The sequence below is a fragment of the Tachypleus tridentatus genome, chromosome 12 (assembly GCF_004210375.1).
Source record: "Tachypleus tridentatus isolate NWPU-2018 chromosome 12, ASM421037v1, whole genome shotgun sequence".
Lineage (NCBI taxonomy): Eukaryota > Metazoa > Arthropoda > Merostomata > Xiphosura > Limulidae > Tachypleus > Tachypleus tridentatus.
Genome location: NC_134836.1, coordinates 87,309,141 through 87,332,579, shown reverse-complemented (window position 1 = coordinate 87,332,579; position 23,439 = coordinate 87,309,141). Strand labels below are relative to the sequence as shown.

General features: G+C 34.4%; 1 protein-coding gene across 4 annotated transcripts in view; it reads left to right on the top strand.

The window, feature by feature from the left end:
• The window catches only part of LOC143233911 (calcitonin receptor-like), a 54,048-nt gene extending 31,413 nt beyond the window's left edge, over positions 1-22,635 (top strand). For 3 of the 4 annotated variants that reach the window (XM_076470792.1, XM_076470790.1, XM_076470789.1), the window contains 5 exons: positions 5,286-5,416; positions 8,874-8,959; positions 11,314-11,443; positions 17,117-17,158; positions 17,378-22,635. In XM_076470792.1, the coding sequence (XP_076326907.1) occupies positions 5,286-5,416; positions 8,874-8,959; positions 11,314-11,443; positions 17,117-17,158; positions 17,378-17,605 (617 nt within the window). In that variant the 3' untranslated portion in view covers positions 17,606-22,635. The remainder of the gene's footprint in view (positions 1-5,285; positions 5,417-8,873; positions 8,960-11,313; positions 11,444-17,116; positions 17,159-17,377) is intronic. The other variant, XM_076470791.1, reaches the window with a different exon arrangement.
• The last annotated feature ends 804 nt before the right edge of the window (positions 22,636-23,439 follow it).

Genomic DNA, 23,439 nt, shown 5'->3' with positions numbered 1-23,439 from the left:
ATCCTAATAATGGAAAGCAGGTGTACAAAGTTTGACAGAAAGGGACGTGTTGGCATAAATTTAAGAAAGAAATATAAAATGTCGAGAAATGTGAGACAGATTGAATAAACCGAGAGAGAAGTGAAGGAAGAAACATTATGCTGCCAGTAAGGAAGAAAACCTGATTCTATATCTGTGTTTGTTGCTTAATGCAATAAATATCACTTTCTTATAGAAAGTTATAGTTCCTCATAGAAATACTTCGAACGTTAATAAAGTTAGAAGGAAAGCAGAATATGAGGATAGCTCTACCGTAACAAAGTCGATCTGTAATAAAGTTGTGTCAGAAACTATTTACATCAAAAATGGTGAAGTCGATATAATACGTAACTGTGCAAGTATATTTCAACAGATTTGCTGAACAATAATTTTGGCTGAGTTTAGTTATTTCTAGTTCCTCTACCACAGCCTTTATTCAAACTCTCATATTCTAACTACCATTTGGTTACTTACTTTTTCACACATTCCACTTGTTTGTAGTCAATAAAAACTACAATTTCACTTTTTACTTTTGGCGCCTTCCATAATTCTTGCATCTTTTTTGATTAAATATTTCTGCCGAAATCTTATAAAACAATTTTCAGGAACTCTAACCCTTCAGAATATTATCATCTTTCGGGCTTCCATAGAATCTAGAATTACTGCTTATACATATCTAGTGGTAGAATTAACCACTGTAAGGATATATTTATTCCCTTGTTCTGTTATTGGAAGTGGTTCGAAAGTACCGACACTAACGGAACTTATGATTGCGACTTTATGTATTTGTTTGTATCTGATGTGGGAAGATTTAAAAATGCGTGATTTCAGATATGATTATGACTGTATATATTGTTTATATATGAGAATGGAATGTTTTTTTGTGGTTTGAGCTTAATTACTTTACTGTTAGTACCCTACGTGCATGGGAAGACTGAATGTCTCATGAACTGAATAACGATACATTACCTGAATCGTGCTTCTTTAACAGTTTGTTATTGATGTAAGTGTATTGAGCAATACAAGACTTTTGTTATGATTTTTGTGCTGGTTATAATCAAGAATGGTAATTTTTGATCAGATTAAACCATGTATTTACAGTGAAACTCTAAAACAGCTCAACCACCATTATCACTAATTAAATATACACTTGATACTTTTCTGCTTATAAATGTTAGAATGCACATTTTCGTCAATTCAACACCCTCGCTGTCAGATATTCTTGGTCGTAATCCCAATAATATCTCACAAGGTTCGGCTAGCTCAGGAGATCGAGGTTATTCCTAAATATACATTTTAAGCTAACAATGCAAACTCATCTTTGTAACAAGGCATTAATAAACAAGAAATCAAAATAAAAAATAACGACATTCTACATATCATATAGTAGAACTGATACTGCTAATAAACTAGCAAAAGCTAAATAATAGGGCCTTAAACGGCCAGGTGGGCTTCACAAGTTCTAATCCCCTTCGCACCAAACATGCTTGCCCTTGCAGACGTGGGGGCGTTATAATGTTACAGTCAATCTCACTATTCGTTGGTAAAAGGTAGCCCAAGAATTGGCGGTTGGTGGTGATGACTAGTTGCCTTCCCTCTAGTCTTACGCTGCTAACTTAGGGACGGATAGCGCAGATAGCCCTCGAGTAGCTTTTCACGATATTTGAAACACACCAAACTAAAACTAAATAATATAACACATCTCACTCAAAGGGCATACTAATACTAGCTATTGACTAGAACTATTGGCATAGAATTATGTTTTAGGAGTAATCTCTCCATTTCCTCTAGTATATTTTTACAAAAGCAAATTCATTAAGTCACCTACAGTATAACATAAGAGGTAAAACACATTTTCACAATTTATGAGACACATATTACAGTTTAAACCATGTAGAATTAGTACCGTTAGTTCTCCAAAGGTACAACTAAATACTATGTTGAATACAATAATAGGTAAACAACATGCTAAACACAGGTGAATAACATTAAATCTTCTATGAAATTAAAAAGGAAATACTATGAGAGGAAAGTAAGGAAAGATACAAGAAATGTTAAGATGACAAAGATGGATGATTATTTGAAACTTCAAGAAAAGCTACACGACGGTTACTTGCGCAGTCGTCTCTAATTAAGGAGTGACCGTCGTATTATAACGCCCCCGATGGCTTAAATAGGAAGCATATTTAATAGGACAGGGATTCGAACCCGCGCCTGTCAGATTACGAGTCGAGCGCCCTAAATACCATGCCATGCGGAACCAACAAACAAGTTACTCTTAAGAACTATCTAAGTACATTAATTATTAATTAGCTACTTTCATACTACGTGCAGAACTGTTATATAAATAATATTAACAAAATACAATAATAATAAATTAGGCTAACGGGAAGTAAGACCAGTAATGGTCAATACACTAAGTTCACTTTTACCCAAAGCAATGTCCTATGAAATTCAAGAATAGACGTGAAATTTTCTAGACGGTTGGAATACGCTGTAAAACTACAAAACTCATAATTTGTAGCAATAATTTTGTTGACTTTGCCATAAAAGTGAAAGAATTTTCTGTTTATTTTAATCAATGAGAAACCTCGATTATGAAAAATTAGAACAAGTGAAGGAGCTCATCCATAAACTGTTGTGATGGTGAACAAATCATATTGTATCGTAATAAACATTGTATCATAACTTATGTGGAATGTTTGTATTTGGGAAGATAAAATGTATAACTTCAGGATTAAAAGTGTTTGTTTGTTTATTTTTAAATTCACACAAAGTTACACGAGGGTTACTACGCTAGCCGTCTTTAATTTAGCAGTGTAAGGCTAGTGGGAAGGTTATCACGACCCACCGCCGACTTTTGAGCTACTTTTTACCAAGGAATAGTGGGATTGACCGTTACATTATAACGCCACCACGGCTGAAAAGGCGGGCATGTTTGGTGTGGCGGGGTTAAAAGTGTCCTTTTTTATTGAAAGCTCTAAACTTTAGCTGTGATTCTCGTACCGTCTGTAATTGATGCGATAAGACTGGCCCCCCGCTAGTACAGCGGTATGTCTCCGGATTTACAACGCTAAAATCAGGGGTTCGATTCCCCTCGGTGGGCTGAGCAGATAGCCCTTTGTGGCTTTGCTATAAGAAAAACACACACACGCAATAAGACTGGACGATGTATGGCTTGGGCTTTGATGTTTGTACTTTCTATAACTGATGTGAGATAACAGAAGGATGTATGACTTGAGCTGTGATGTTTGTACCGTATGTAAATAACGTAAGAGAACAGGGCAATCTATGACTTGAGCTATAATATTTGTACTTTCTGTAACTAATGTAAGAGACAAGAAGAGTGTATGATACGAACTGTAACGTCTATAACCGATATATGACTTGAGCCGTTTCATGCACTGTTTTTATCTAGTTCATGAGGAAAATTGACGGTTATATATATGAGCTAACTCATGATTCTTGTACAATTATAGTGAACAATGCATTATTCCTGCTTTACAGAAGAGAAGTATTTGGAAACATAAACTATAAATACTTCTTTCTAAGTATCATGTTTATCTTGGTAAATCATAAAAATCTTCCTATTTTTAGTTTTGTCTAATTTTTTCTAGCTGTAAACAATAGTTATATTAATTGTAATTTATTTTCGTCAACTCAGTTCTTTCTTGTCTTTCCGTTGATATTCATTAATTAATATAAAATGTTTTTTTTTTGTATGCTACTACATGATTCTCGAAATTTTCCAACGACTTGAAGCTCTGTTTCATAAGTATATTAAATAAAAAAACACCACCGAAAACCGTGGCTTGTTATAATGTTGAATATTTTATTTGTGATTTATGAGTAAATTGGTATTCTCATGTATTTCCATAACCTGCAGGAAAGAATACAAACTGCAGAAACTAAGAGATTGGCAAGAAACGTATCGCGTAGTAAACTATATTCTGACATGAAAAAGCTGAAGAAAAAGTATTGGACAGTATGAAACTTATCTTTATTTATGTGGAAACACATATTTAACATTTTGTACAGGCGAAAAATTCACTGGTTAATCGAGGGCACTTTGTGAATAACAAAATTCCTGCAAACACCTGAGAAGTTCTGGAACAGAGTAAAAGATCTAACTACCGCGTGCTTGAAAAAGAATCAACCCATAACATGTATGCTCTAGCCACGTCACTTGGTCATCCAGTAAGAAATAAAACAAGCGAAGACATAGCTTTTAGGTATGTCTGAACCTGTACATGACCGACATTACCAGCGAATTACTAATTACGAGACCAAAATAGTTTTCTAGCAACACTTTTCGTGAAATAATTCATAAATATACATTCGGAATAACCATGCAAAATGTGTGACTAGCACTATCAGTAAGGCTTATACAGCCCATATCTGATTACTTTATTGGTTAATAGTTAAGTGTAACCTAGAAACACATTTTATGAAATACCATACAAAAACTAACAAGTCCTGAGTAGAACGTTGAATTAGTTTGAACTGAAATCAACTTCACAACATTTCCTAATCAGTTTAAATGCTTTGAGTGGTTCTATAGGTTTTGTTTTTGAATAATTTTCATCATATTATTCTGTGTGTAATATGATCGAATGACTGTTTATCTGCGCAATAGTAATTATAAACAATCCTCAAGAGGAAAATTTGTTTTATGAATTTCACGAAAAGCTACTCGAAAGCTATCTGCGCTAGCCGTCCTTAATTTAGCAGTGTAAGACAAGAGGGAAGGCAATTAGTCACACCCACCCACCGCCAACTCTTGAGCTACTCTTTTACCAATGAATAGTTGGACTGATCGTCACATTATAACACCCCTATAGCTAAAAGCATTTTTTGGTGTGACGGGGATCCGAACTCGCGACCCTCAGTTTACGAGTCCAGTGCCTTAACCACCTGGCCATGCAGGGTCCAAGAGGAAAGATAAAAGTATATCCTACAAGTGGAAGAATAATTTTAAGATACATTAAAAAGAGTATTTTACTAACTCTTTCTATTATTCAAACTGCCCAGTTCCTTTCTTCCAGGTAAAGAGCAACTATAAGTCAAATCAAATATCAGTCTAAATAAAACTGCTTGTTTAGTTATTGATTCAATAATAATATATTGCGTCACTAATCCATTACCAGTTACCGAGTAATTCATTCATAGTTCTGCTTGCGATTGTAAGTACATCATGGCAACACTTACCACAAATATTTCAAGAAAAGTTATAAATATTATACACTTTGATATACATATCTTTGAAGGTTTGCCATCAGTTTTCATACTTACCTGGTGCCTTCTGATGTCACGTGATCTGAATTCGTCCTGCTGGAAAGGCTACGGAGACTCGAACTTTGTTTGGATTCTGAATGGTCCAATGTTGATTGCTCTGTCGGTCAGTAATATTCTTCTTTGAAAGATCATTTCTAGTTATCGCTCATCTCGGATTATTATTGTCCATATTTTCTCATATTCATGTTTTAAAACGCAAATTATAATGTATTGGATCACGACTGCGTAGTATCATTATTTCATCTATTTCTATGTCTGCAAGAATATTCAAATAATGGCTCAACAGCCATTCTTGATTCAGTTTTCCCAATGAATTAATAATTGCATATGTTGTTTTTGTAGATCTAATTTTTGCCTTATGAATAGTTGATTAATTGTCTTGTAAGCTTGATAATGAATAATTATTTGCCTTGTCCCATAGTTTTGAACGTTTCGAGTACATCACGTTAAATATATATATCTATATTCTTAAATGTCTATTACTAAAAACCAAATCATACTCCGTTAAAATTCTTGGATGAGTTGAGCAAGAGAAAATAAATTCTTGTTTACAATGTAGAATATGTTTTAAAATACTTTAATTTATTTATGTAAGCATACTAGTAATCCCAATGTTACTATATATTTTCTAGCAGAGTAAAATGCTTACAAGAATTGTATTTGTGTAGCTCTGAGTTTTGTGTGACATGTTTTGCAACGTACTGCATATTTTTTAAAAAAACAACATAATTTCTGTGTGTGTGAAAGAATACATGTTTGGGGTAAGTAGTACTACAATTGAACTAAAATCACACAATCATTATAGGTTGAACAAGAAATAGAAATCCAATTGGATATGCACAGTCTATGTGTTGAATTTTATAAAATCTACATACATATAACAAAATTGTTAAACTATGACACTCTGTAACATACATTAAAAATCAAACACAGCTTGAAAACAATGTATTAAAAATTATCTTGTTAACACGCTGTTCCTGAATGATTTAGACCAGAACTTGCTTTTAAAATATGGGTTCACACCATAACAATGTGTTAAATAAGTACAAGTTTGAATTGAGAACTGCGCGTTTTTGAGTTGTTAGAAAACATAAAATAAATCCAGTGTTTATATTGCTACAAAAATCAACTATGATATAATTTACACAAATTTGTGTTTGGCGAATACAGTTTGTGTATTCAGTGATGACGAGAAAACCCACTTGTAAAGTTTGTTTGTTTGTTTTGGAATTTCGCACAAAGCTACTCGAGGGCTATCTGTGCTAGCCGTCCCTAATTTAGCAGTGTAAGACTAGAGGGAAGGCAGCTAGTCATCACCACCCACCGCCAACTCTTGGGCTACTCTTTTACCAACGAATAGTGGGATTGACCGTCACATTATACGCCCCCACGGCTGGGAGGGCGAGCATGTTTAGCGCGACGCGGGCGCGAACCCGCGACCCTCGGATTACGAGTCGCACGCCTTACGCGCTTGGCCATGCCAGGCCACTTGTAAAGAAAAATGTATATGTAAAAACTACTGGTTTGGGTTAAGAAAGATTTTATGTAGAGGAGCGAACAACATTTCGATCTTCTTCGGTCATCGTCAGGTTCACAAAAAAAGAAAGAGGTAACTGACCGATAGCTGACCACATGTTTGAAGGGAGCTGTGTAACTGAGTGTAGGAATATAGAGGGCGTGATTAGATGTTTGATTATATTTATTAATGTAGGTATAAAGGTGTTCATTTGTATTGGTGTATATTGGTGTATTTTGGGCTTGAGTTGTTGTATAAGTAAGGCTTCTTTAATTTTGCGTTTGTTTATGTTTGTTTCTTTATTTAGTATTTGGGTGTTTTCTATGGTTATGTTGTGTTTATTTGACTTGCAGTGTTCGAAAACGTGTGAAGGTGACTTTTTATGTTCTTTGAATCTGGTTTCCATTTTTCTACTTGTTTCTCCAATATAGAAGTCGTGGCAGTTATCACATTGTATTTTATAAATAATATTGGTGTGGTGTTTGTCAGTGTAGTTTTTACATAGTATAGACCTTAGTTTTGTGCCTGTTTTTTAAATAAATTTGGTATTAACTGGAATGTCATATTTTGTTACTAGTTTTTGCCAAATGTTGTTTATTTTTCTGCTGATGTCAGGATTATATGGTATGCAGCAGTATATGGTTTCGTGATTTTTTAATTCGTAGGATATATTTACCTTTGTTAGTCGATTTTACTTTTTGACTAGGTGTGTGCGTATGTTTTCTAGGGTTTGAAAAACGTAAGTGCGTATTCTGTAGATATGAATCTACATTGCATGGGCAACCCAGTATCACCAGTTCTAGCCAAGATTTTTATGACACAAGTTGAAATACAAGCAATTAACACAGCATTACATCCACCACTATACTGGTACAGATATGTAGACGACACGATTGCGGGATTCATATCTACAGAACACACACTTAATTTTTTCAATCATATTAACTATATACATTCCAACATTAACTTCATATGTGAACAGGAAGAAAGCAGTCAAATATCATTTCTTAACCTCAACATTACAAGAACCGGTACACAATTTAAAACAGAAATCCACCGAAAAATCACCTATACTGGACTATACATTCCTTGGGACTCAGCACATAAAACAAAACAAAAACTCAACATACTAAGAAACCAAATAAACACAGCCATAAAATTATGCTCACCAGATAAAATTAACGACGAATTAGACAAAATAAAACAATACTTCATCAACATCAACAAGTTTCCTCCACAAACCGTAGAAAACATTATAGAAATACTAAATAAAGAAACAAACATAAACAATTTGTTTGTTTGGAAATTTCGCACAAAGCTACTCGAGGGCTATCTGTGCTAGCCGTCCCTAATTTAGCAGTGTAAGACTAGAGGGAAGGCAGCTAGTCATCACCACCCACCGCCAACTCTTGGGCTACTCTTTTACCAACGAATAGTGGGATTGACCGTCACATTATACGCCCCCACGGCTGGGAGGGCGAGCATGTTTAGCGCGACGCGGGCGCGAACCCGCGACCCTCGGATTACGAGTCGCACGCCTTACGCGCTAGGCCATGCCGGGCCCAACATAAACAAACGCAAAATTAAAGAAGCCTTACTTATACAACAATTCAAGCCCAAAATAAACCAATACAAAGGAACACCTTTATGTTAATAAATATAATCAAACATCTAAGCACGCTCTAACTTCTATCATATAAGCTCTAAATGCAGTTTTCTCCAATTAACTTTCAAAACCTCATGCTTTGAAAAAGAATAGAAATATGCGAATTTTCACGTTTTCTTTGTGAAATGTCAAATTAAACTTGTTTTATTTTTAAGTTACGTGCACTTAACATTCTCGTTTCCCCCTTTAAGTGCAAACATATAACACTGAAATCCGATGTTAATTTTCAATTTAGTTTCACGTATTTTTGATATCGCATATAATACGAAACCTTTATAATTCTGAGTCCTTAAAAATTATTCAAGTACTCACAAAAACTTTTTTGTATCTTGTTCCTTCGGTTAGTACGCCACAAGTGACGTTTACACAATCTTTTAGGTCAACACTTTCTTTCTGGTGAATATAATAAGGATTCTGGTGACAAAATTACGAGCTAGTGCTTCGGCAGAAACAGCTCAAGTGAGGTAAAAAACAAATTTATCTTTTTTTAAAGAGTAGCTTATTTTTGAGTAATGGAGAATAAATGAATAAGGAGTTCAATATTTATAATGTGTTTTTTCCTTCACCATATTTCTCATTTAAAGTAATGCTTAAATTTAGAGAGTTGCTTATTGTGTATTAATTTTATTTTGTTCTATTTTTAAAGCAGTAACTAACCTTCTATTGTAGACATTGTAAAAACATGCCCGGCATGGCCAGGCGATTAAGGCACTCGACTCGTAATCTGAGGGTTGAGCTTTTGAATCACAGTTACACGAAACATGTTCACCCTTTCAGCCTTGGAGGTGTTATAATGTGACGGTCAATCTCACTACTCGTTGGTAAAAGAATAGCCCAAGACGGTGGGTGGTAATGACTAGCGCAGATAGCCCTCCTGTAGCTTTGCGCGAAATTCAAAAACCCAAACCAAAACCAATCGTGAAAACACGGTAGGAAAGTGTTTTCGTTGAATGTGTTAATTAAATATTATATTATATTATATTATATTATGCAAAATTGTTTTTGTGAAGTATACCACATCACCGGTATGTCTGCGTACTTGCAACACTAGAAACCGAGTTTCGATACCCGTGTTGATTATAGCACAAGTAACTCATTTGCGCTTAAATTCAAACAAATAATTTTATTTATACATGCACTATTTTTAGTGTCGAAATATTATGTGCTTTGTTTATATATTTTATAATTCTAGTCCTAAAATATTATAAGCTTTGATTATTTACTCGCTGTTTCTATTCCTGACACACCTTCAATTTAATTAAAAGCCAGGTATATAAGTGGGGTCCCTAGAATATAAACATCTACAGAAGTTTTGTTCTTTACTGGCTTTGTTAGGAAAGTCACGTAAGATATTTTGTCAGTAAAGTTAAACAAAAGAAATATTTACTTCTCAGATAACAATATAAAAATATTTTTCAGCTCACGTTTTGCCAGTGCGGTTTTATCAGGGCTAGTAATAGAAACACATGTACTGGTCTTGGTGTTCTGTCGCTCGAGAATTTCGTAGAGCACCTGTACTTTTGGCAGAGTCGCAGAAAGCTTATTTGTTTTGTTTTTCTACCCTGAGCACTTTCCTGTTACAATATAGTGGATTGGTCGACTGATGGAAGTATTTTGTTATTTTTTTAAAAAGTTATTGTGCATACTAAAAGGATTTAGACAATTTTGGCAATAAACGAATTAACGCCCATAAATGAATCATCTAACCTCACGTCACGCTTGGTTTCTCGAAATAAGGGGAGTCATAAAAGCCAAATTGCCTTTATCCATATACAATAGTTCAATTGCTATCTGCCCATTACGATTATAGTGTGTTCTTTCTTATAGCAAAGCCACATTGGGCAATGTGCTGAGTCCACCGAGGGGCGATTTTAGTGACGGAGATGCAAAGAGGTCGTGAGGACGGGGGTTACGGGAAACCTTATGAATGTAGTGGCTAATGTAACTGATTTGTACCAATATTTACTCTATGAATACACCACGAATTCATTTCATGAATAATCTTAATTTTGATAGGCTCACGTTTGACTGCTTCGACTGCACTTTTCTGCCTCTTTGTCGATCAAGTTTAATTTCTCAAAATTTATTTATTTCAATTAGCTATGAAACGTGACCTAAGTGTTTACTCTGGGGTAGTAGTACTTGCCCCGTCTTTTCTGACAGACAGTACGTTAGTGTGTTATAGGTTACTACTGACGTAAAACCTTCAGTAAAGTTTTATCAGCTTTCACATTTAAAATAACTTATTTTATTTTAAAATATAAATCATATCTTTTCTTTCAGATGCCAAACGCATACTGACACAGAGTATCTTAGTGGCTAGCATGTGGTATTATGAATCCAAAGATTTATAGATTAAGAATTGCTAACAGAATCGTGCTCCGTTCTTTGGCTTTTGTTGTTTTGAATTAAGCACAAAGCTACACAATGGGCTACCTGTGCTCTGCCCACCACGGGTATCGAAACCCGGATTTTAGCGTTGTAAGTCCGCAGACATACCGCTGAGCTACTGGGGGGCTCTTTGGTTGTGTAGCTGTGTTCAGAAAGTGGATATCAAATCCCGTTAATGGTTTAGAACAGTCTAAACATTGATAGTGAGTAATTGTAACTAGCTATCTTCCATCTAGTTAACTAGTTCAAAATTATGGGCGGAACTACAAACAATTTCTATTTAGCTTTGCAGAAATATAAGGAACAAACAAACATGACAAAATCTAATTTTAACCATAGCTCTTTGTATCAGAAATGTTTAATTATTAACCGCAATATGGTTTCTTTTAATTAAATATGTCACGTTGTATTTTATTATTCTATGTAGAAAGGCCATTAAAGCCACAGCCCTATTATTCCCATTACTGGGTGTAACCCACCTTCTGTTTGCTATCAACCCTGGCGATGAATTGGAAACAACCTATATGATCACAAACGCTGTTTTCCAGTCTTCCCAAGTAAGTAATTGCTCTAAGATAACAGCATTATTTACTTACATATCGTTGGGACGTAACCATGTCAAATTTATACTTCTTGTTTAAATAATAAAAAGTAGTACTTGAAATGTTTTCCCTACACAATATATTTTCATGTATTTTCCTAACAATGATGATCCCCTGATTATCGCCTCTTTATTTTCTGATTCAACTACTTTCATAATTTCAGTTTATTAAAATTGGTATTTAAGCTAAAACATCTTGTACCACAAATACGATTTCGCTAACTGTAAAGTTTGATTTTTAACAATTTGTTATTTTATATGTAGTTTAATATACACTGCTGGCCAAAATCTTAAGGCCAAAGAGCATAAAGAAAAAATATGCATTTTGCGTTGTTAAACTCAACCACTTATTTAAGTAGAGCTTCGAAAGATGAAAATAAGAAAAGGGAAAATAAAAAAAAAATTAGCATTCAATAGGAAAAATATGAACACTATGAAATTAGCCTAAATACTAGCTTGTCAAGTATAAGACCATACTGAAACGAAACGTTAATCGGTAAACACGTAACGAAATTTAGTCATTTGTGTTCAAGCATTAGAGTTATCAACATCTCCCACTGACATCTCCTGTGTTACATTGGGTAAAAACATGGCAAAGACTAAAACAGAGCTTAAAGAGTTTGAACGTGGCAGAATTGTCGAGCTGCAAAAGCAAGGTCTCTCTCAACGTGCCATCGCTGGTGAGATTGGGTGTAGTAAAACTGCTGTTGCAAATTTCTTAAAAGACCCAAGAAAATTTCGTCGGCGTTGTGGAAGAGAATTCGACGGGTTATCTGGCAAGAAACCAGCCGATCGTTGAACCAGCTTAAGGCCCTTACGGACGCAGAATGCAGCTCAAGAATAATAAGACGGCATCTACGAGAGAAAGGCTTTAAAAACCGTAAACGTCTTCAAAGGCGTTGTCTACGAAACAACTTGGTTAAACTTTGCTGAGAAACACCAAACATGGAACGTAGAAAAGTGGAAGAAGGTTTTGTTCTCTGATTAGAAAAAATTTAACCTGGATGGTCCAGATGGCTTCCAACGTTACTGGCACGATAAGGATATCCCACCGGAGACATTTTCTACACGACACAGTGGAGGAGGTTCCATCATGATCTGGAGTGCTTTCTCCTTCCATGGAACAATGGAGCTTCAGGTTATACAGGGGTGTCAAACAGCGGCTGGCTACATTGGCATGTTGGAGAGAGCATCCTTATTGACTGAAGGCCCTCGCTCATGTGGAAATGATTGGATCTTTCAGCAGGACAACGCTGCAATCCGCAATGCCTGCAAGACAAAGGACTTTTTCATAGCGAATAACGTGATTCTTTTGGACCATCTAGCATGTTCGCCCGAACTGAACCTCATTGAAAATGTTTGGGGGTGGATGGCAAGGAAACTTTATAGAAATGTACGTCAGTTCCAAACAGTGAATGCTCTTCGTGAAGCCATCTTCACCACTTGGAATAACATTCCAGCCAGCCTTTTGCAAACGCTTATATCGACCATACCAAAGCGAATGTTTGAAGTTATTCGCAATGGCGGCCGTGCAACTCACTACTGTGATCTCTTGTTGGGCATTTTCTACCCTGCTTAGGACTTCTTTTTGGTATGGTCTTAACCTTTTGACCAGCTGGTATTTAGGCTAATTTCATAGTGTTCACATTTTCCCTAAAATGCTAAAAATGTTTTTTATTTTTATTTTCCTTTTCTTATTTTCATATTTTGAAGCTCTTCTCAAATAAGTTGTTGAGCCTAACAACGTAAAATACATATTTTTTTCTTTATATTCATTAGCCTTAAGATTTTGGCCAGAATTGTATACTGTTACCTGGAATTTGTATTTATTCTGTATACTGTGTGGTTATTGTACATGGTATGAAGTCTCACCTCTGTTTCATTATTTTATTATCCGTGAAGGGTAAATATGAAAAACGGTATTGTTACAGTTTTTTATTACGATTACTTACTGCTTTTTATAGATGGTTTAGTGTTCGAATTAGAAACAAAATCTCTGTTTGAAAATTGTACTATTTTCAAAAGCATAAAATGGACATGTGGTTAGGCAGCTCGAATCATAATTTGTAAGTCGCAAGTTCGACTTTCTGTCATCAAACATACTTGCCCTTTCAGTGCTATAATGTGACGGTTAATCATTGGTAACAGTGTAGCCCAACAGTTGACGGTTGGTGGTATTGACTAGCTGCATTCTATTCTGTCTCTCCCTGCTAAATTGCCCCTCGAGAAACTTTCCTAAATGGTTAAGGCACTCGACTCCTAATCTAAGGGTCATGGATTCGAACCACGTCACATCAAACATGCTCACCCTTTCAGCCGTGGGGACGTTATAAAGTGACTATCAATCCCTCTATTTGTTGGTAGAAAAGTAGCTCCAGAGTTGATGAAGACTAGCACCGTCTCTCTAGTCTTACACTACTAAATTAGGGGCGGCTGGCGCAGATAGCCCTTGTGTAGGTTTGCACGAAGTTCAAAAACAAACAAACAAAAACTTTCCGAAATTCGAGTTGTCAATAGATGATTTAAGATATGTCACTTTAAGGTAGGAAATGAAAACAATGAATTTTATTATTAATTTTAAAACTAAATCTAATGAACTAAGATCAGTATTTTAGTCACAACCAATTTTACAAAATAAGCTTGAAATGGAAAATACTCACATAGTTCTTAAGAAATAAATGAGATATACAATAACATTTCTTTCGCGAGTAATTTCATGAGTAATTTTACATCTCAAAATTTTGATCTAACGTGTTTAAACATAGCATTAAAATAAATTTTAATTTCATTCGAACAAATATTGTAACTAATTGCTATTAGGACTAAAGATACACAGGACTGACAAAAATACATTTCAAAACTTCCTAATACAAAAATAAGAAACGCTGAAAGTTGTACGTGAATAAACCTTGCCAACATAAAAATCTATTTAATTCTTTATTTTAACTTATGATGCATCAATTTTCATTTTGCGCTCTCCTATTTCTTCTATGCGTTTATAGAGGTTCGTATTTCTATTACAACTACCTGTTGCTAAACTGTGATATGAAACAAGAAAAGTAATTCGGCGATATTCTACCGAATATTAAATAAAATTATGTTGTTCAGATTAACTTACATAATTTACATTGCACAGCTACAGAACGGTGTTGGATTTGTTTTATTAACATATTGAAATTGTTACTTTTTATTCTTTACGTTCAAACTGCCAAATTATTTATTTTTACTTTTTATAGTTATTCAGAAAGTCAGCTATATCCTGTGTTCTGTTACCTTACGAATATAGCGAACATTTTTATAATGCGAGTGTTATTACGTGGTAGGAATGTACCATACTATTTTTCCTATAGGGCTTTAAGCTGAATTACGTGAATACGAAAAAACAATTGTAATATATATTTGTTTATTCATTTCTGCCCATTGTTCATCCAAATATATTTCTATGTTGCATAATCTGTTCGGTTATTATAATTATTTATACACTTTTCAGTGTACCTATTATGTTTAAGAAATCAGATTTGGCTGTTCTCACTAAAGTACACCGTTCACTTGTACTTCATCCAATAAATATTCATGGAATTACATCACTACAATTTTATCTTGCAGGTTTTATCAGTTATAATGGAATCAAAAGTCTAACGTAGCAGGCGTGGCTTAATAGTTAGTGTCCCATACTATAGATGCCAGTGTTTATGATTCATGTCCGATAACTCCCTCTCCCAGACAAATATTTTAGGGTTTATGGGTGCATAATAAAAGTAGCTGTCACAACCCGCTATTTGATTGGAGTAGTCTAAGAGCTGATTATGGGTGCTTTTAATCTTACAGATTTCTTTCTAATCTATCTGCATGTATTGACAACATTTCCATTTTAAATTCACTGCCGTATAAATTTATCAATAACATCTTTGCTCTGCCCACAGTGAGTGTCGAAACCTAATTATTTTTGTCATTAACTGTTAGTCTTACCACTGAGCCAACGGGAGCTATATTAACGACAAACATTGAAACTGTGAACAATTATTTAACGGTTCAATATTGCGTTCACTATAGCATCAATTCTAGATTTGAACACATATTCTAAATAATAGTTTTAACACATTTTACTGTCAGTGGAAGGGAGGGTGCACTTATATAATAAATTCTGGAACGCCGTCTTAATTAATCAATCCGAAAACAACAAACAACCTGTTTCAGGTTGCCTGTAGCCTGAATCCGAAAGTCATTCCTAAGCAAGCTAAAGTTATTTCGTAGAAATTTGCAAACCGGTATTTCAGTTTGTACAAACACAATACCTCGATTAACAAACTTACTATGTCAGTGCAAGATAATAAAAAAGATAACTAACAGCATATATCAAAGCAAGATACATTTTATTCCAATCAACCTTCAGTGGGAATCTTTAAGATATAGAAGTTGGTGTAACTGCCAAATTCTTTAAAGTTTTCAAATACCAAACAAGTATTTTCTAAGATGTCTCATAGATAGAGACATTCCGAGAATCAAACGTATTAGCATTTGAGCGGTCTTGAAATAAAAACGAATAATAGATATAATTTTATGAATATACATCACATTAGCAAGATAGTTCAGGTAAAAAATAATGTATTTTTCAACCACTAAAAGAAAGTAGTTTTCAGAAATTTTATGAAAATTATTTCTCATATTTTAAAGTAGTCAGTTTTAAGATTCTGCTAAAATGTTTTTAACTGTCTGCTTTTGGTATGAATTAACTCAGTTTAAAAACTTTAGTTATACGTATTTTATTCACCAAAATTATTTACTTTTAACTTATTTAATATTTTTTTAACTTTATATAACACATTTGTTTTGCAAATATTTCTTTGATCTGATGATCAAAATTATTTTAACCAATTTGCTTGATTATGTAAGAGAACGAGCTTGACACCATCACTTAGTAATTTTCACTTGTTCTAAATCATCTTCTTCAGATATCAAGATATAAAAAATGTATGTATGTATGTGTATATATATATATTTCGGCCCGGCATGGCTAAGTGGTTAAGGCACGCGACTCGTAATTCGAAGGTCGCGGGTTTAAATCTTCGTCACACCAAACATGCTTGCCCTTTCAGCTGTGGGCGTTATAAAGTGACGGTCAATCCCACTATTCGTTGGTAAAAGAATGGCCCAAAAGTTAGTGGTTGGTGGTGATGACTAGCTACCTTCCCTCTAGCTTTACACTGCTAAATTAGGGACGGCTAGTGCAGATAGCCCTCGTGTAGCTTTGCGCGAAATTCAAAACAAACAAAATAGCTTTAAAATATTTTCCCTTTTCCATCTCCTAATTAACTGTCACACACCTGAAAAAATTACTTATTTCATTGACTGATTTGTCATACAAAAGCGACCAGACTTCTCCAAAATTTACGTATTGTGCAGACAAGCTAGGTGACACCTTATATGTATGCTAGGTTTCTAAAAGAAAATAAATTAAAAACGTATTTAAGACAAACTTTCTAAAGTTCCAAGTCTAAATGAACTGTTGATAGCTATTTTGATGTATTAAAATATTTTGATTCAATAACATGTATATAGAAAAATATTTTCATTTATTATAGCTGAGATTAACTTATATTTATGTCATATATTTGTGTGTTTCTTTTAGGGTTTGTTCTTAGCCATTCTGTATTGCTTTACAAATTCAGAGGTGAGATTTTATTATTTTATATTAAACTGAAAGTTATTCTAAGCACAATTATTTCTTAGTTTACTTTTACGTCTTTTATTATTCCCAGCTGAAACGCATTTTGATGAGACGTTCTAATTGAGCAAGATCATTAATAATATTCACTAACTTTAAATAATCTTCCTTTTTTTTTTATAAATATAACTTTGACAATTTATTCGCAAATCATCTTGTTTTCAGGTACAAGCAGCAATACGAAATGCTTATGTTCGTTCTCGAATGCAAAGCTCCAAGCGCCAAAGCTCTTCTAGTTCACGAGCTGCCTCCAACATAAATAGTGAAGCTATTGCGGAAGTTTCAAAGAAATGTATTTTACCACTTTATGATTGTCAAGAAACTGAGAATTCTCTCACCAATGAGGATAATAGCAGAGAAAAGCCAGATCACAATCGCCCGTTTCTCAGCTAAACTTCATACCATACGTAATCAGTAGAAACTATTACTTACTATAGATTTTTAAACTGAATTGAATAATTATATATATTTCGTTCTAAAAGCAAAAAAGAAAAACGGTTTCATCTTTGTGTCAGTGTTCAGAACGTATGGCTCTACAAAAGACAAAGGTGGTTTTTGAATTCAAACGTCCATAGATTGCCAAAAAAGATCTTAAAGTTAGTGGTTAACACTCCACAATTACAGATTAAGAACTCTTACACTTACAAACGTAAGAAAGGTAAATGAGGTTGAGAGGAAGGTGTATTGATGCAAGTAAAAACATACCTTATTCTCACTGATAAATTCTGATTATCGTTTTATTTTTGATTTTCCATTTGCTTCTGAGTTTCTTACTGCTACAACTTTGTTTCTAATTTTGACCACATAAACACAACATTCTTCCTTGAAGAAAGCCTCATCTTTATAAACCAACATTCTTGATCTATTTATAGTCATTCGCTTATAGAATTACAAATATTTTCAATATATTGGATATGTCATAGCATGAATATGTATTCCAGACATAATATATGTCCTCTGTACAGCACTGTACAAACGTTCATAGAGGGAAAGTTACTCCAAACATATTGTGTCTTGTGTATTTTATCTACTATTTACAATCTAGTTTTAAAGTCTGTATGTCCACTTGAAACAGCTTATAAGATAAAACTGTTACTTTCAAGTGAAACATTTTTTACTACTCTCATTCTTGACTGATGCGTCTACAGCCCTGCATGACTAGGTGGGTTAAGGTACTTGACTCGTAATCTGAGGGTCGCGGGTTCGAATCCCGGTCGCACCAAACATGCTCGCCCTTTCAGCCGTGGGGGCGTATAATGTGACGATCAATCCCACTATTTGTTGTTAAAAGAGTAGCTCAAGAGTTGGCGGTGGGTGGTGATGACTAGCTGCCTTCCCTCTAGTCTTACACTGCTAAATTAGGGACGGCTAGCGCAGATAGCCTTCAAGTAGCTTTGCGCGAAATTTAAACAAACAAACAAACAGACTGATGCGTCTATTTTAAGAATGCCACTGAATATTTCAACACATAACATCTTATAAATCGACCGAATTTCCATGGTAATGTCACACTTCAATTGAGAAGTGACTAATAATGTGCTCTCAAGATGGCTGGTGTTGGTATTAAAACTTTAATTAAAATAAAGTACAGACAAACATTTCGACCGTCTTAGGTCATCTTCAGGTTAACAAAGAGGGAATATTTTTGTGTTACTGTAAAGTTGAATCTTTTGTTGAGCAGATGTATCTCTTAATTGTTTAATTGTTGGTGGGATACGTTAATTAAGAGATTGTTTGATGGTTCGTCATGTTGACATTTTTTTTGTTATTGGTACCTTGGTTTATCTAGCTTTTCGTTGTAACTGATCTTCTTTTCCTTATAGTTCTTATTGTTGATTTGATTGATCTTGCATTGTGTGAGTCCATAAATGTCTGGTTGAATGCAGCAGGCCAATTTATGGTCTAGATTCATTTTTTGTTTCTGCAAGCTGTTTAGTTCTTTGTATTTTGAATTAAAATAATTTTTGTTTCTTTTTTGTAAATTATGGATAATGTTTATACACTGATTAAAATCTTGGATACTTTTATCCTCACAAAATTATGGATTAGTTTTTTTCTTTCGGCACTGTTGAATGAAAGAAATACCATTTCTTCTGTATATAACTTTTTGATTTAAGTTTCCAAATTGCGTTAGGATCACACGAGCGTGTGTGGTTAACACTGGCGTGATGTAGGTGAGTTCAGGCATTATGAAGTTTAACTAGAGAATACAACACAGAAAGAAACGCTATGAACTTGCACTTCTCGTACAATCACCGTGTTAACCTGAAAATATATCTAAGAAGGTCAAAACATTGTTATGTACTTTATTTTAATTAAAGTTTTAATACCCATACCAGCCGTCTTGATAGTAGATTTTTACTTCAAGTGGGTTTCTCGTCATCACGAAATGACTGATAAGATAAGATGATAGGCCCAAGTTTTTGCAAGTCGTTACAATCAGTAGTTATTTCACTTGACTTCATCATTTACCTCCCTCCCCATTCCAGTGGCTCAGCAGTAAGATTAAGAGCTTACAACGCTAAAGATAAAGGTTAGATTCTTGCAGAAATGGTCAAAGCACGGATGGCCCAATGTGCAGCTTCATGATTAGCAATAAATATAAACAAACTACCAATAGAAGACACTTAATGTGATTCCTTTTGCATCTTTGCAAACTTTTCAGCCCATTATATTATATGGTTTGCCAAATAAGCTGTCCTATGTATAAACACTGATTTTATAATAACCCTTTAATATAAGCAGAACTTATGTTTTGCCTTATCCGAAAGAGGTAACTTGCTTACCAAGATAAAATAAAAATAGAATTGCAATAATGAATGCCATTATAGCATTTTTTGGACAGAATAAAACTTAATTTTAACAAATTTAGTTTTCTTAAGTATATCCTTTATAACTGCTTGTCACAAGCAACAAAATGCGAAACGTCTGGTGAGCGTTTAGTCATGTATATATCGGAACAGCATTGAATAGTTCCTAAGGTGACATCCCTAAAACTATCACATCCAGGTTTCTGACTTATTTTCATCTATAGGAGTACTTTAGTAATCTTAAGTTAGGTTTCGTTAATTATAAAATTACGTAAAATTAGCGTCCTTCTCAACTTTTTAAATTACAGATGGCATTCCGTTTTCTGTTTGTTTTTTGAATTTGGCACAAAGCTACTCGAGGGCTATCTGCGCTAGCCATCCCTAATTTAGCAGTGTAAGACTAGAGGGAAGGCAGCTAGTCATCACCACCCACCCCCAACTCTTGGGCTACTCTTTTACCAACGAGTAGTGGAATTGACCGTCACATTATAACGCCCCAACGGCTGAAAGGGCGAGCATGTTTGGTACGACTCTCGGATTACAAGTCGAACGCCTTAACCAGCCTGGCAATGCCGGGCCTTCCGTTTTCTAATCTTAATTCTGTTTGTAAGAAAAGTTGCAACTTTATACATAAAACTAGCTCATCAAAATAGATATAAGAAAATGACTACACAAGGGTGTTTTTTATAAGCAAAAATTCAGCATTAAGAATATACGAAGGTGTGTAACATGAGAAACTACATACTTTTCGCTGAATTATTGTCAATATAGAGGGTAGTAGCTTGAGATATCAACAACATACAAATAGGTGTCACAAAGGCAGACAACTTCGATGAAACATAAAACTGTGAAATAAACTGAAGGTCTCATAGAAAGTTAAAAATTTGGGGAAGTAGGCTACTTCAAGTTCACATTCTGAGATCTATAATTCCTCTCTATTGACCACTTTTTTTGTTAAGCTTCTAGAGAAATCATAAATAAAGGGTAACAATAATCTAGTTTTATAGTTAGGACCTGAGCCACTGCATAACAGTTAAAGCGAAGTCTTAGTCACCTTTCATTACTATTCACAGTGAAGGGGATAATTTTTAATATACCGTATACATGTACATATTTTTAAAGTCATTTATTTTCCATTGAAATACTTCAAAAGTATATCCATGTAGAAGGTTGAACGTTTTTTAAAAATGCTGTTATATAGCCCCGATTCTAGTTATTCTTTCGTTTTTTGGGTACCGGAAATAGCTTAGTTATTAATGTACTCGGACTGCGAATCTATAAACTCATGGTTCGCGACCCGTTGTTCTAAGAATACACTCAATAGTTTGGAGTCGTGGTTGCGCTATAAGAGTGAAAGCCAAATTTGGTCAGCTAAATGTGGCCTCAAAATTTGACAGTGAAAGCTGTGGACCAGTTTTCTTCACTCTAGCGCTCAGTTTAAATTAAGAAACGGTTACTTGCACATAGTCCTTTTTATAGCCTCACATAAAAATTCTATGAAACCTAAATTATTATTAATTTTTCCGTCATCGAATTTATGCTTTTATTTCTTTTTATTATTCGGAAGTTGATCAAGATGGTATCGTAACACATATTCAATAACACTAAACTGATAAACAACGATTTATAGGCATCACAAAGAGCCTTTGTTTTAGGAGAACACGCTACGTGTTTCGGCTGATCATTGGTCAACATGGCATTTATACCAGTGAAAAACAAGCAGTGAAATAGAATACTTAAAAGAAATGGAAACAATGAAAGCTATTTTAAGATAATACTATTTCAGCTGCATGAAATGAAAAAACATTTGTTTCAGGTTAGGACCCAATAAATTCTAAATATTTTTTCCTTAGGATTTAACTTATGTTGATGTGTAGTTCAACTCACCGTGTTTGTTCACTCAGCCTTACTTACTGGATAAACAGCGAACAATAGTATCCATGACAAAACGTTAAATATATGTAGTAAGCGGCTAAAATATTCAAATACACTGTACAGGATTTTTATTATCGGAGTTTTCAAACGACTAGGCAAGAACATTGTACAAAAATTAATCATAGATGGATATGCTCTGTAATGTCACGTTCGCGTAACTGACCTTAGTTAACTGTGATAAATAACTCTAGTTGAACAACTGAACAATTCTAATTTTAAAAGACTTAAAAAGTCTATGGTGTTACAACGCTAACATCAGGTGTTTGATTCCCCTTGATGGACTCAGCAGATAGTTTCATGTAGCTTTGCTATAAGAAAACACACGCACAGAGAAGGCTTTAAAAATATGAAAAAATCAAGAGCAAGAATATAGCAATCTAAGTTATCCAGTTATTATAAATTATTGATAAAACTATCAGTTATTGTTAGAATCGTTAAGCCTTACCAATGTGTCTTAAATGTGCAATATGTTAGTCAGCTTTCTTCGTTTATTAATTTTTCATTCAAAATCAGAATTACACTTAATGTTTCACTTACAGAATTTCCAGAAATTGTTATGTAAATGTATAATTTCTAACACTAATGCTTCATGTAAAAGATTCATGAAAATGTTTTAACTCTGTTGTTATATGTTGTAATGATATTTTGTAGTCAGACCAATAAAGTGATTAAACAGTCTCGTGCGTAAACATGTTCTTTTAAATGTCTAATAAGAAATGTCCATAAGTATATTATACAGTAGCCCAGAAACTGACCAAAGGCTATTACAACTGAGCTTAATTTCCAAATATTATTTATTTAACACCAAGTACAAGTACTTTTGAAAAAAATACAAAAAGTAGCTTTCATTTTCTAGGAGTTAAAGTGAGTAGTTGAGATTACCTGATATGCTGGCAGAGCAGTTGAGAATACGTGTAACGCTGGCAAAGTAATTGAGAATACCTGGTAGACTGGTTTAGTCGTTGAGAATACTCGGTACACTGGCTGAGTAGTTGAGAATATCCGGTACGCTGGCTGAGTAGTTGAGAATACCCGGTACGATGGTTGTGTAGTTGAGAATACCCGATACACTAGCTGAGTAGTTGAGAATACCTGCTACGTTAGCTGAGTAGTTGAGAATACCTGTTATGCTGGCAAAGTAATTGAGAATACCCGGTACACTGGCTGAGTAGTTGAGAATACCCAGTATACTGGCTGAGTAGTTGAGAATACCCGGTATACTGCCTGAGTACTTGAGAATACCCGGTACACTGGCTGAGTAGTCTTCTTCAGTGCTTTCTTCATATACTTTAAAGTGAAAATATTGAAAGCCTCTACAAGTATTGCTTTAATTACTTCTTTTTTATTAGATTGCTTCAGAATTTAGAAGACAGTTGAGCTCAGGAAACATGATTTATCGCATTAGGTTTACCGACCTTCATTCATTTACTTGAACTTATATAACATGAAAGTGGATCCAGAGATACAAAGTTTGCGTTCCAT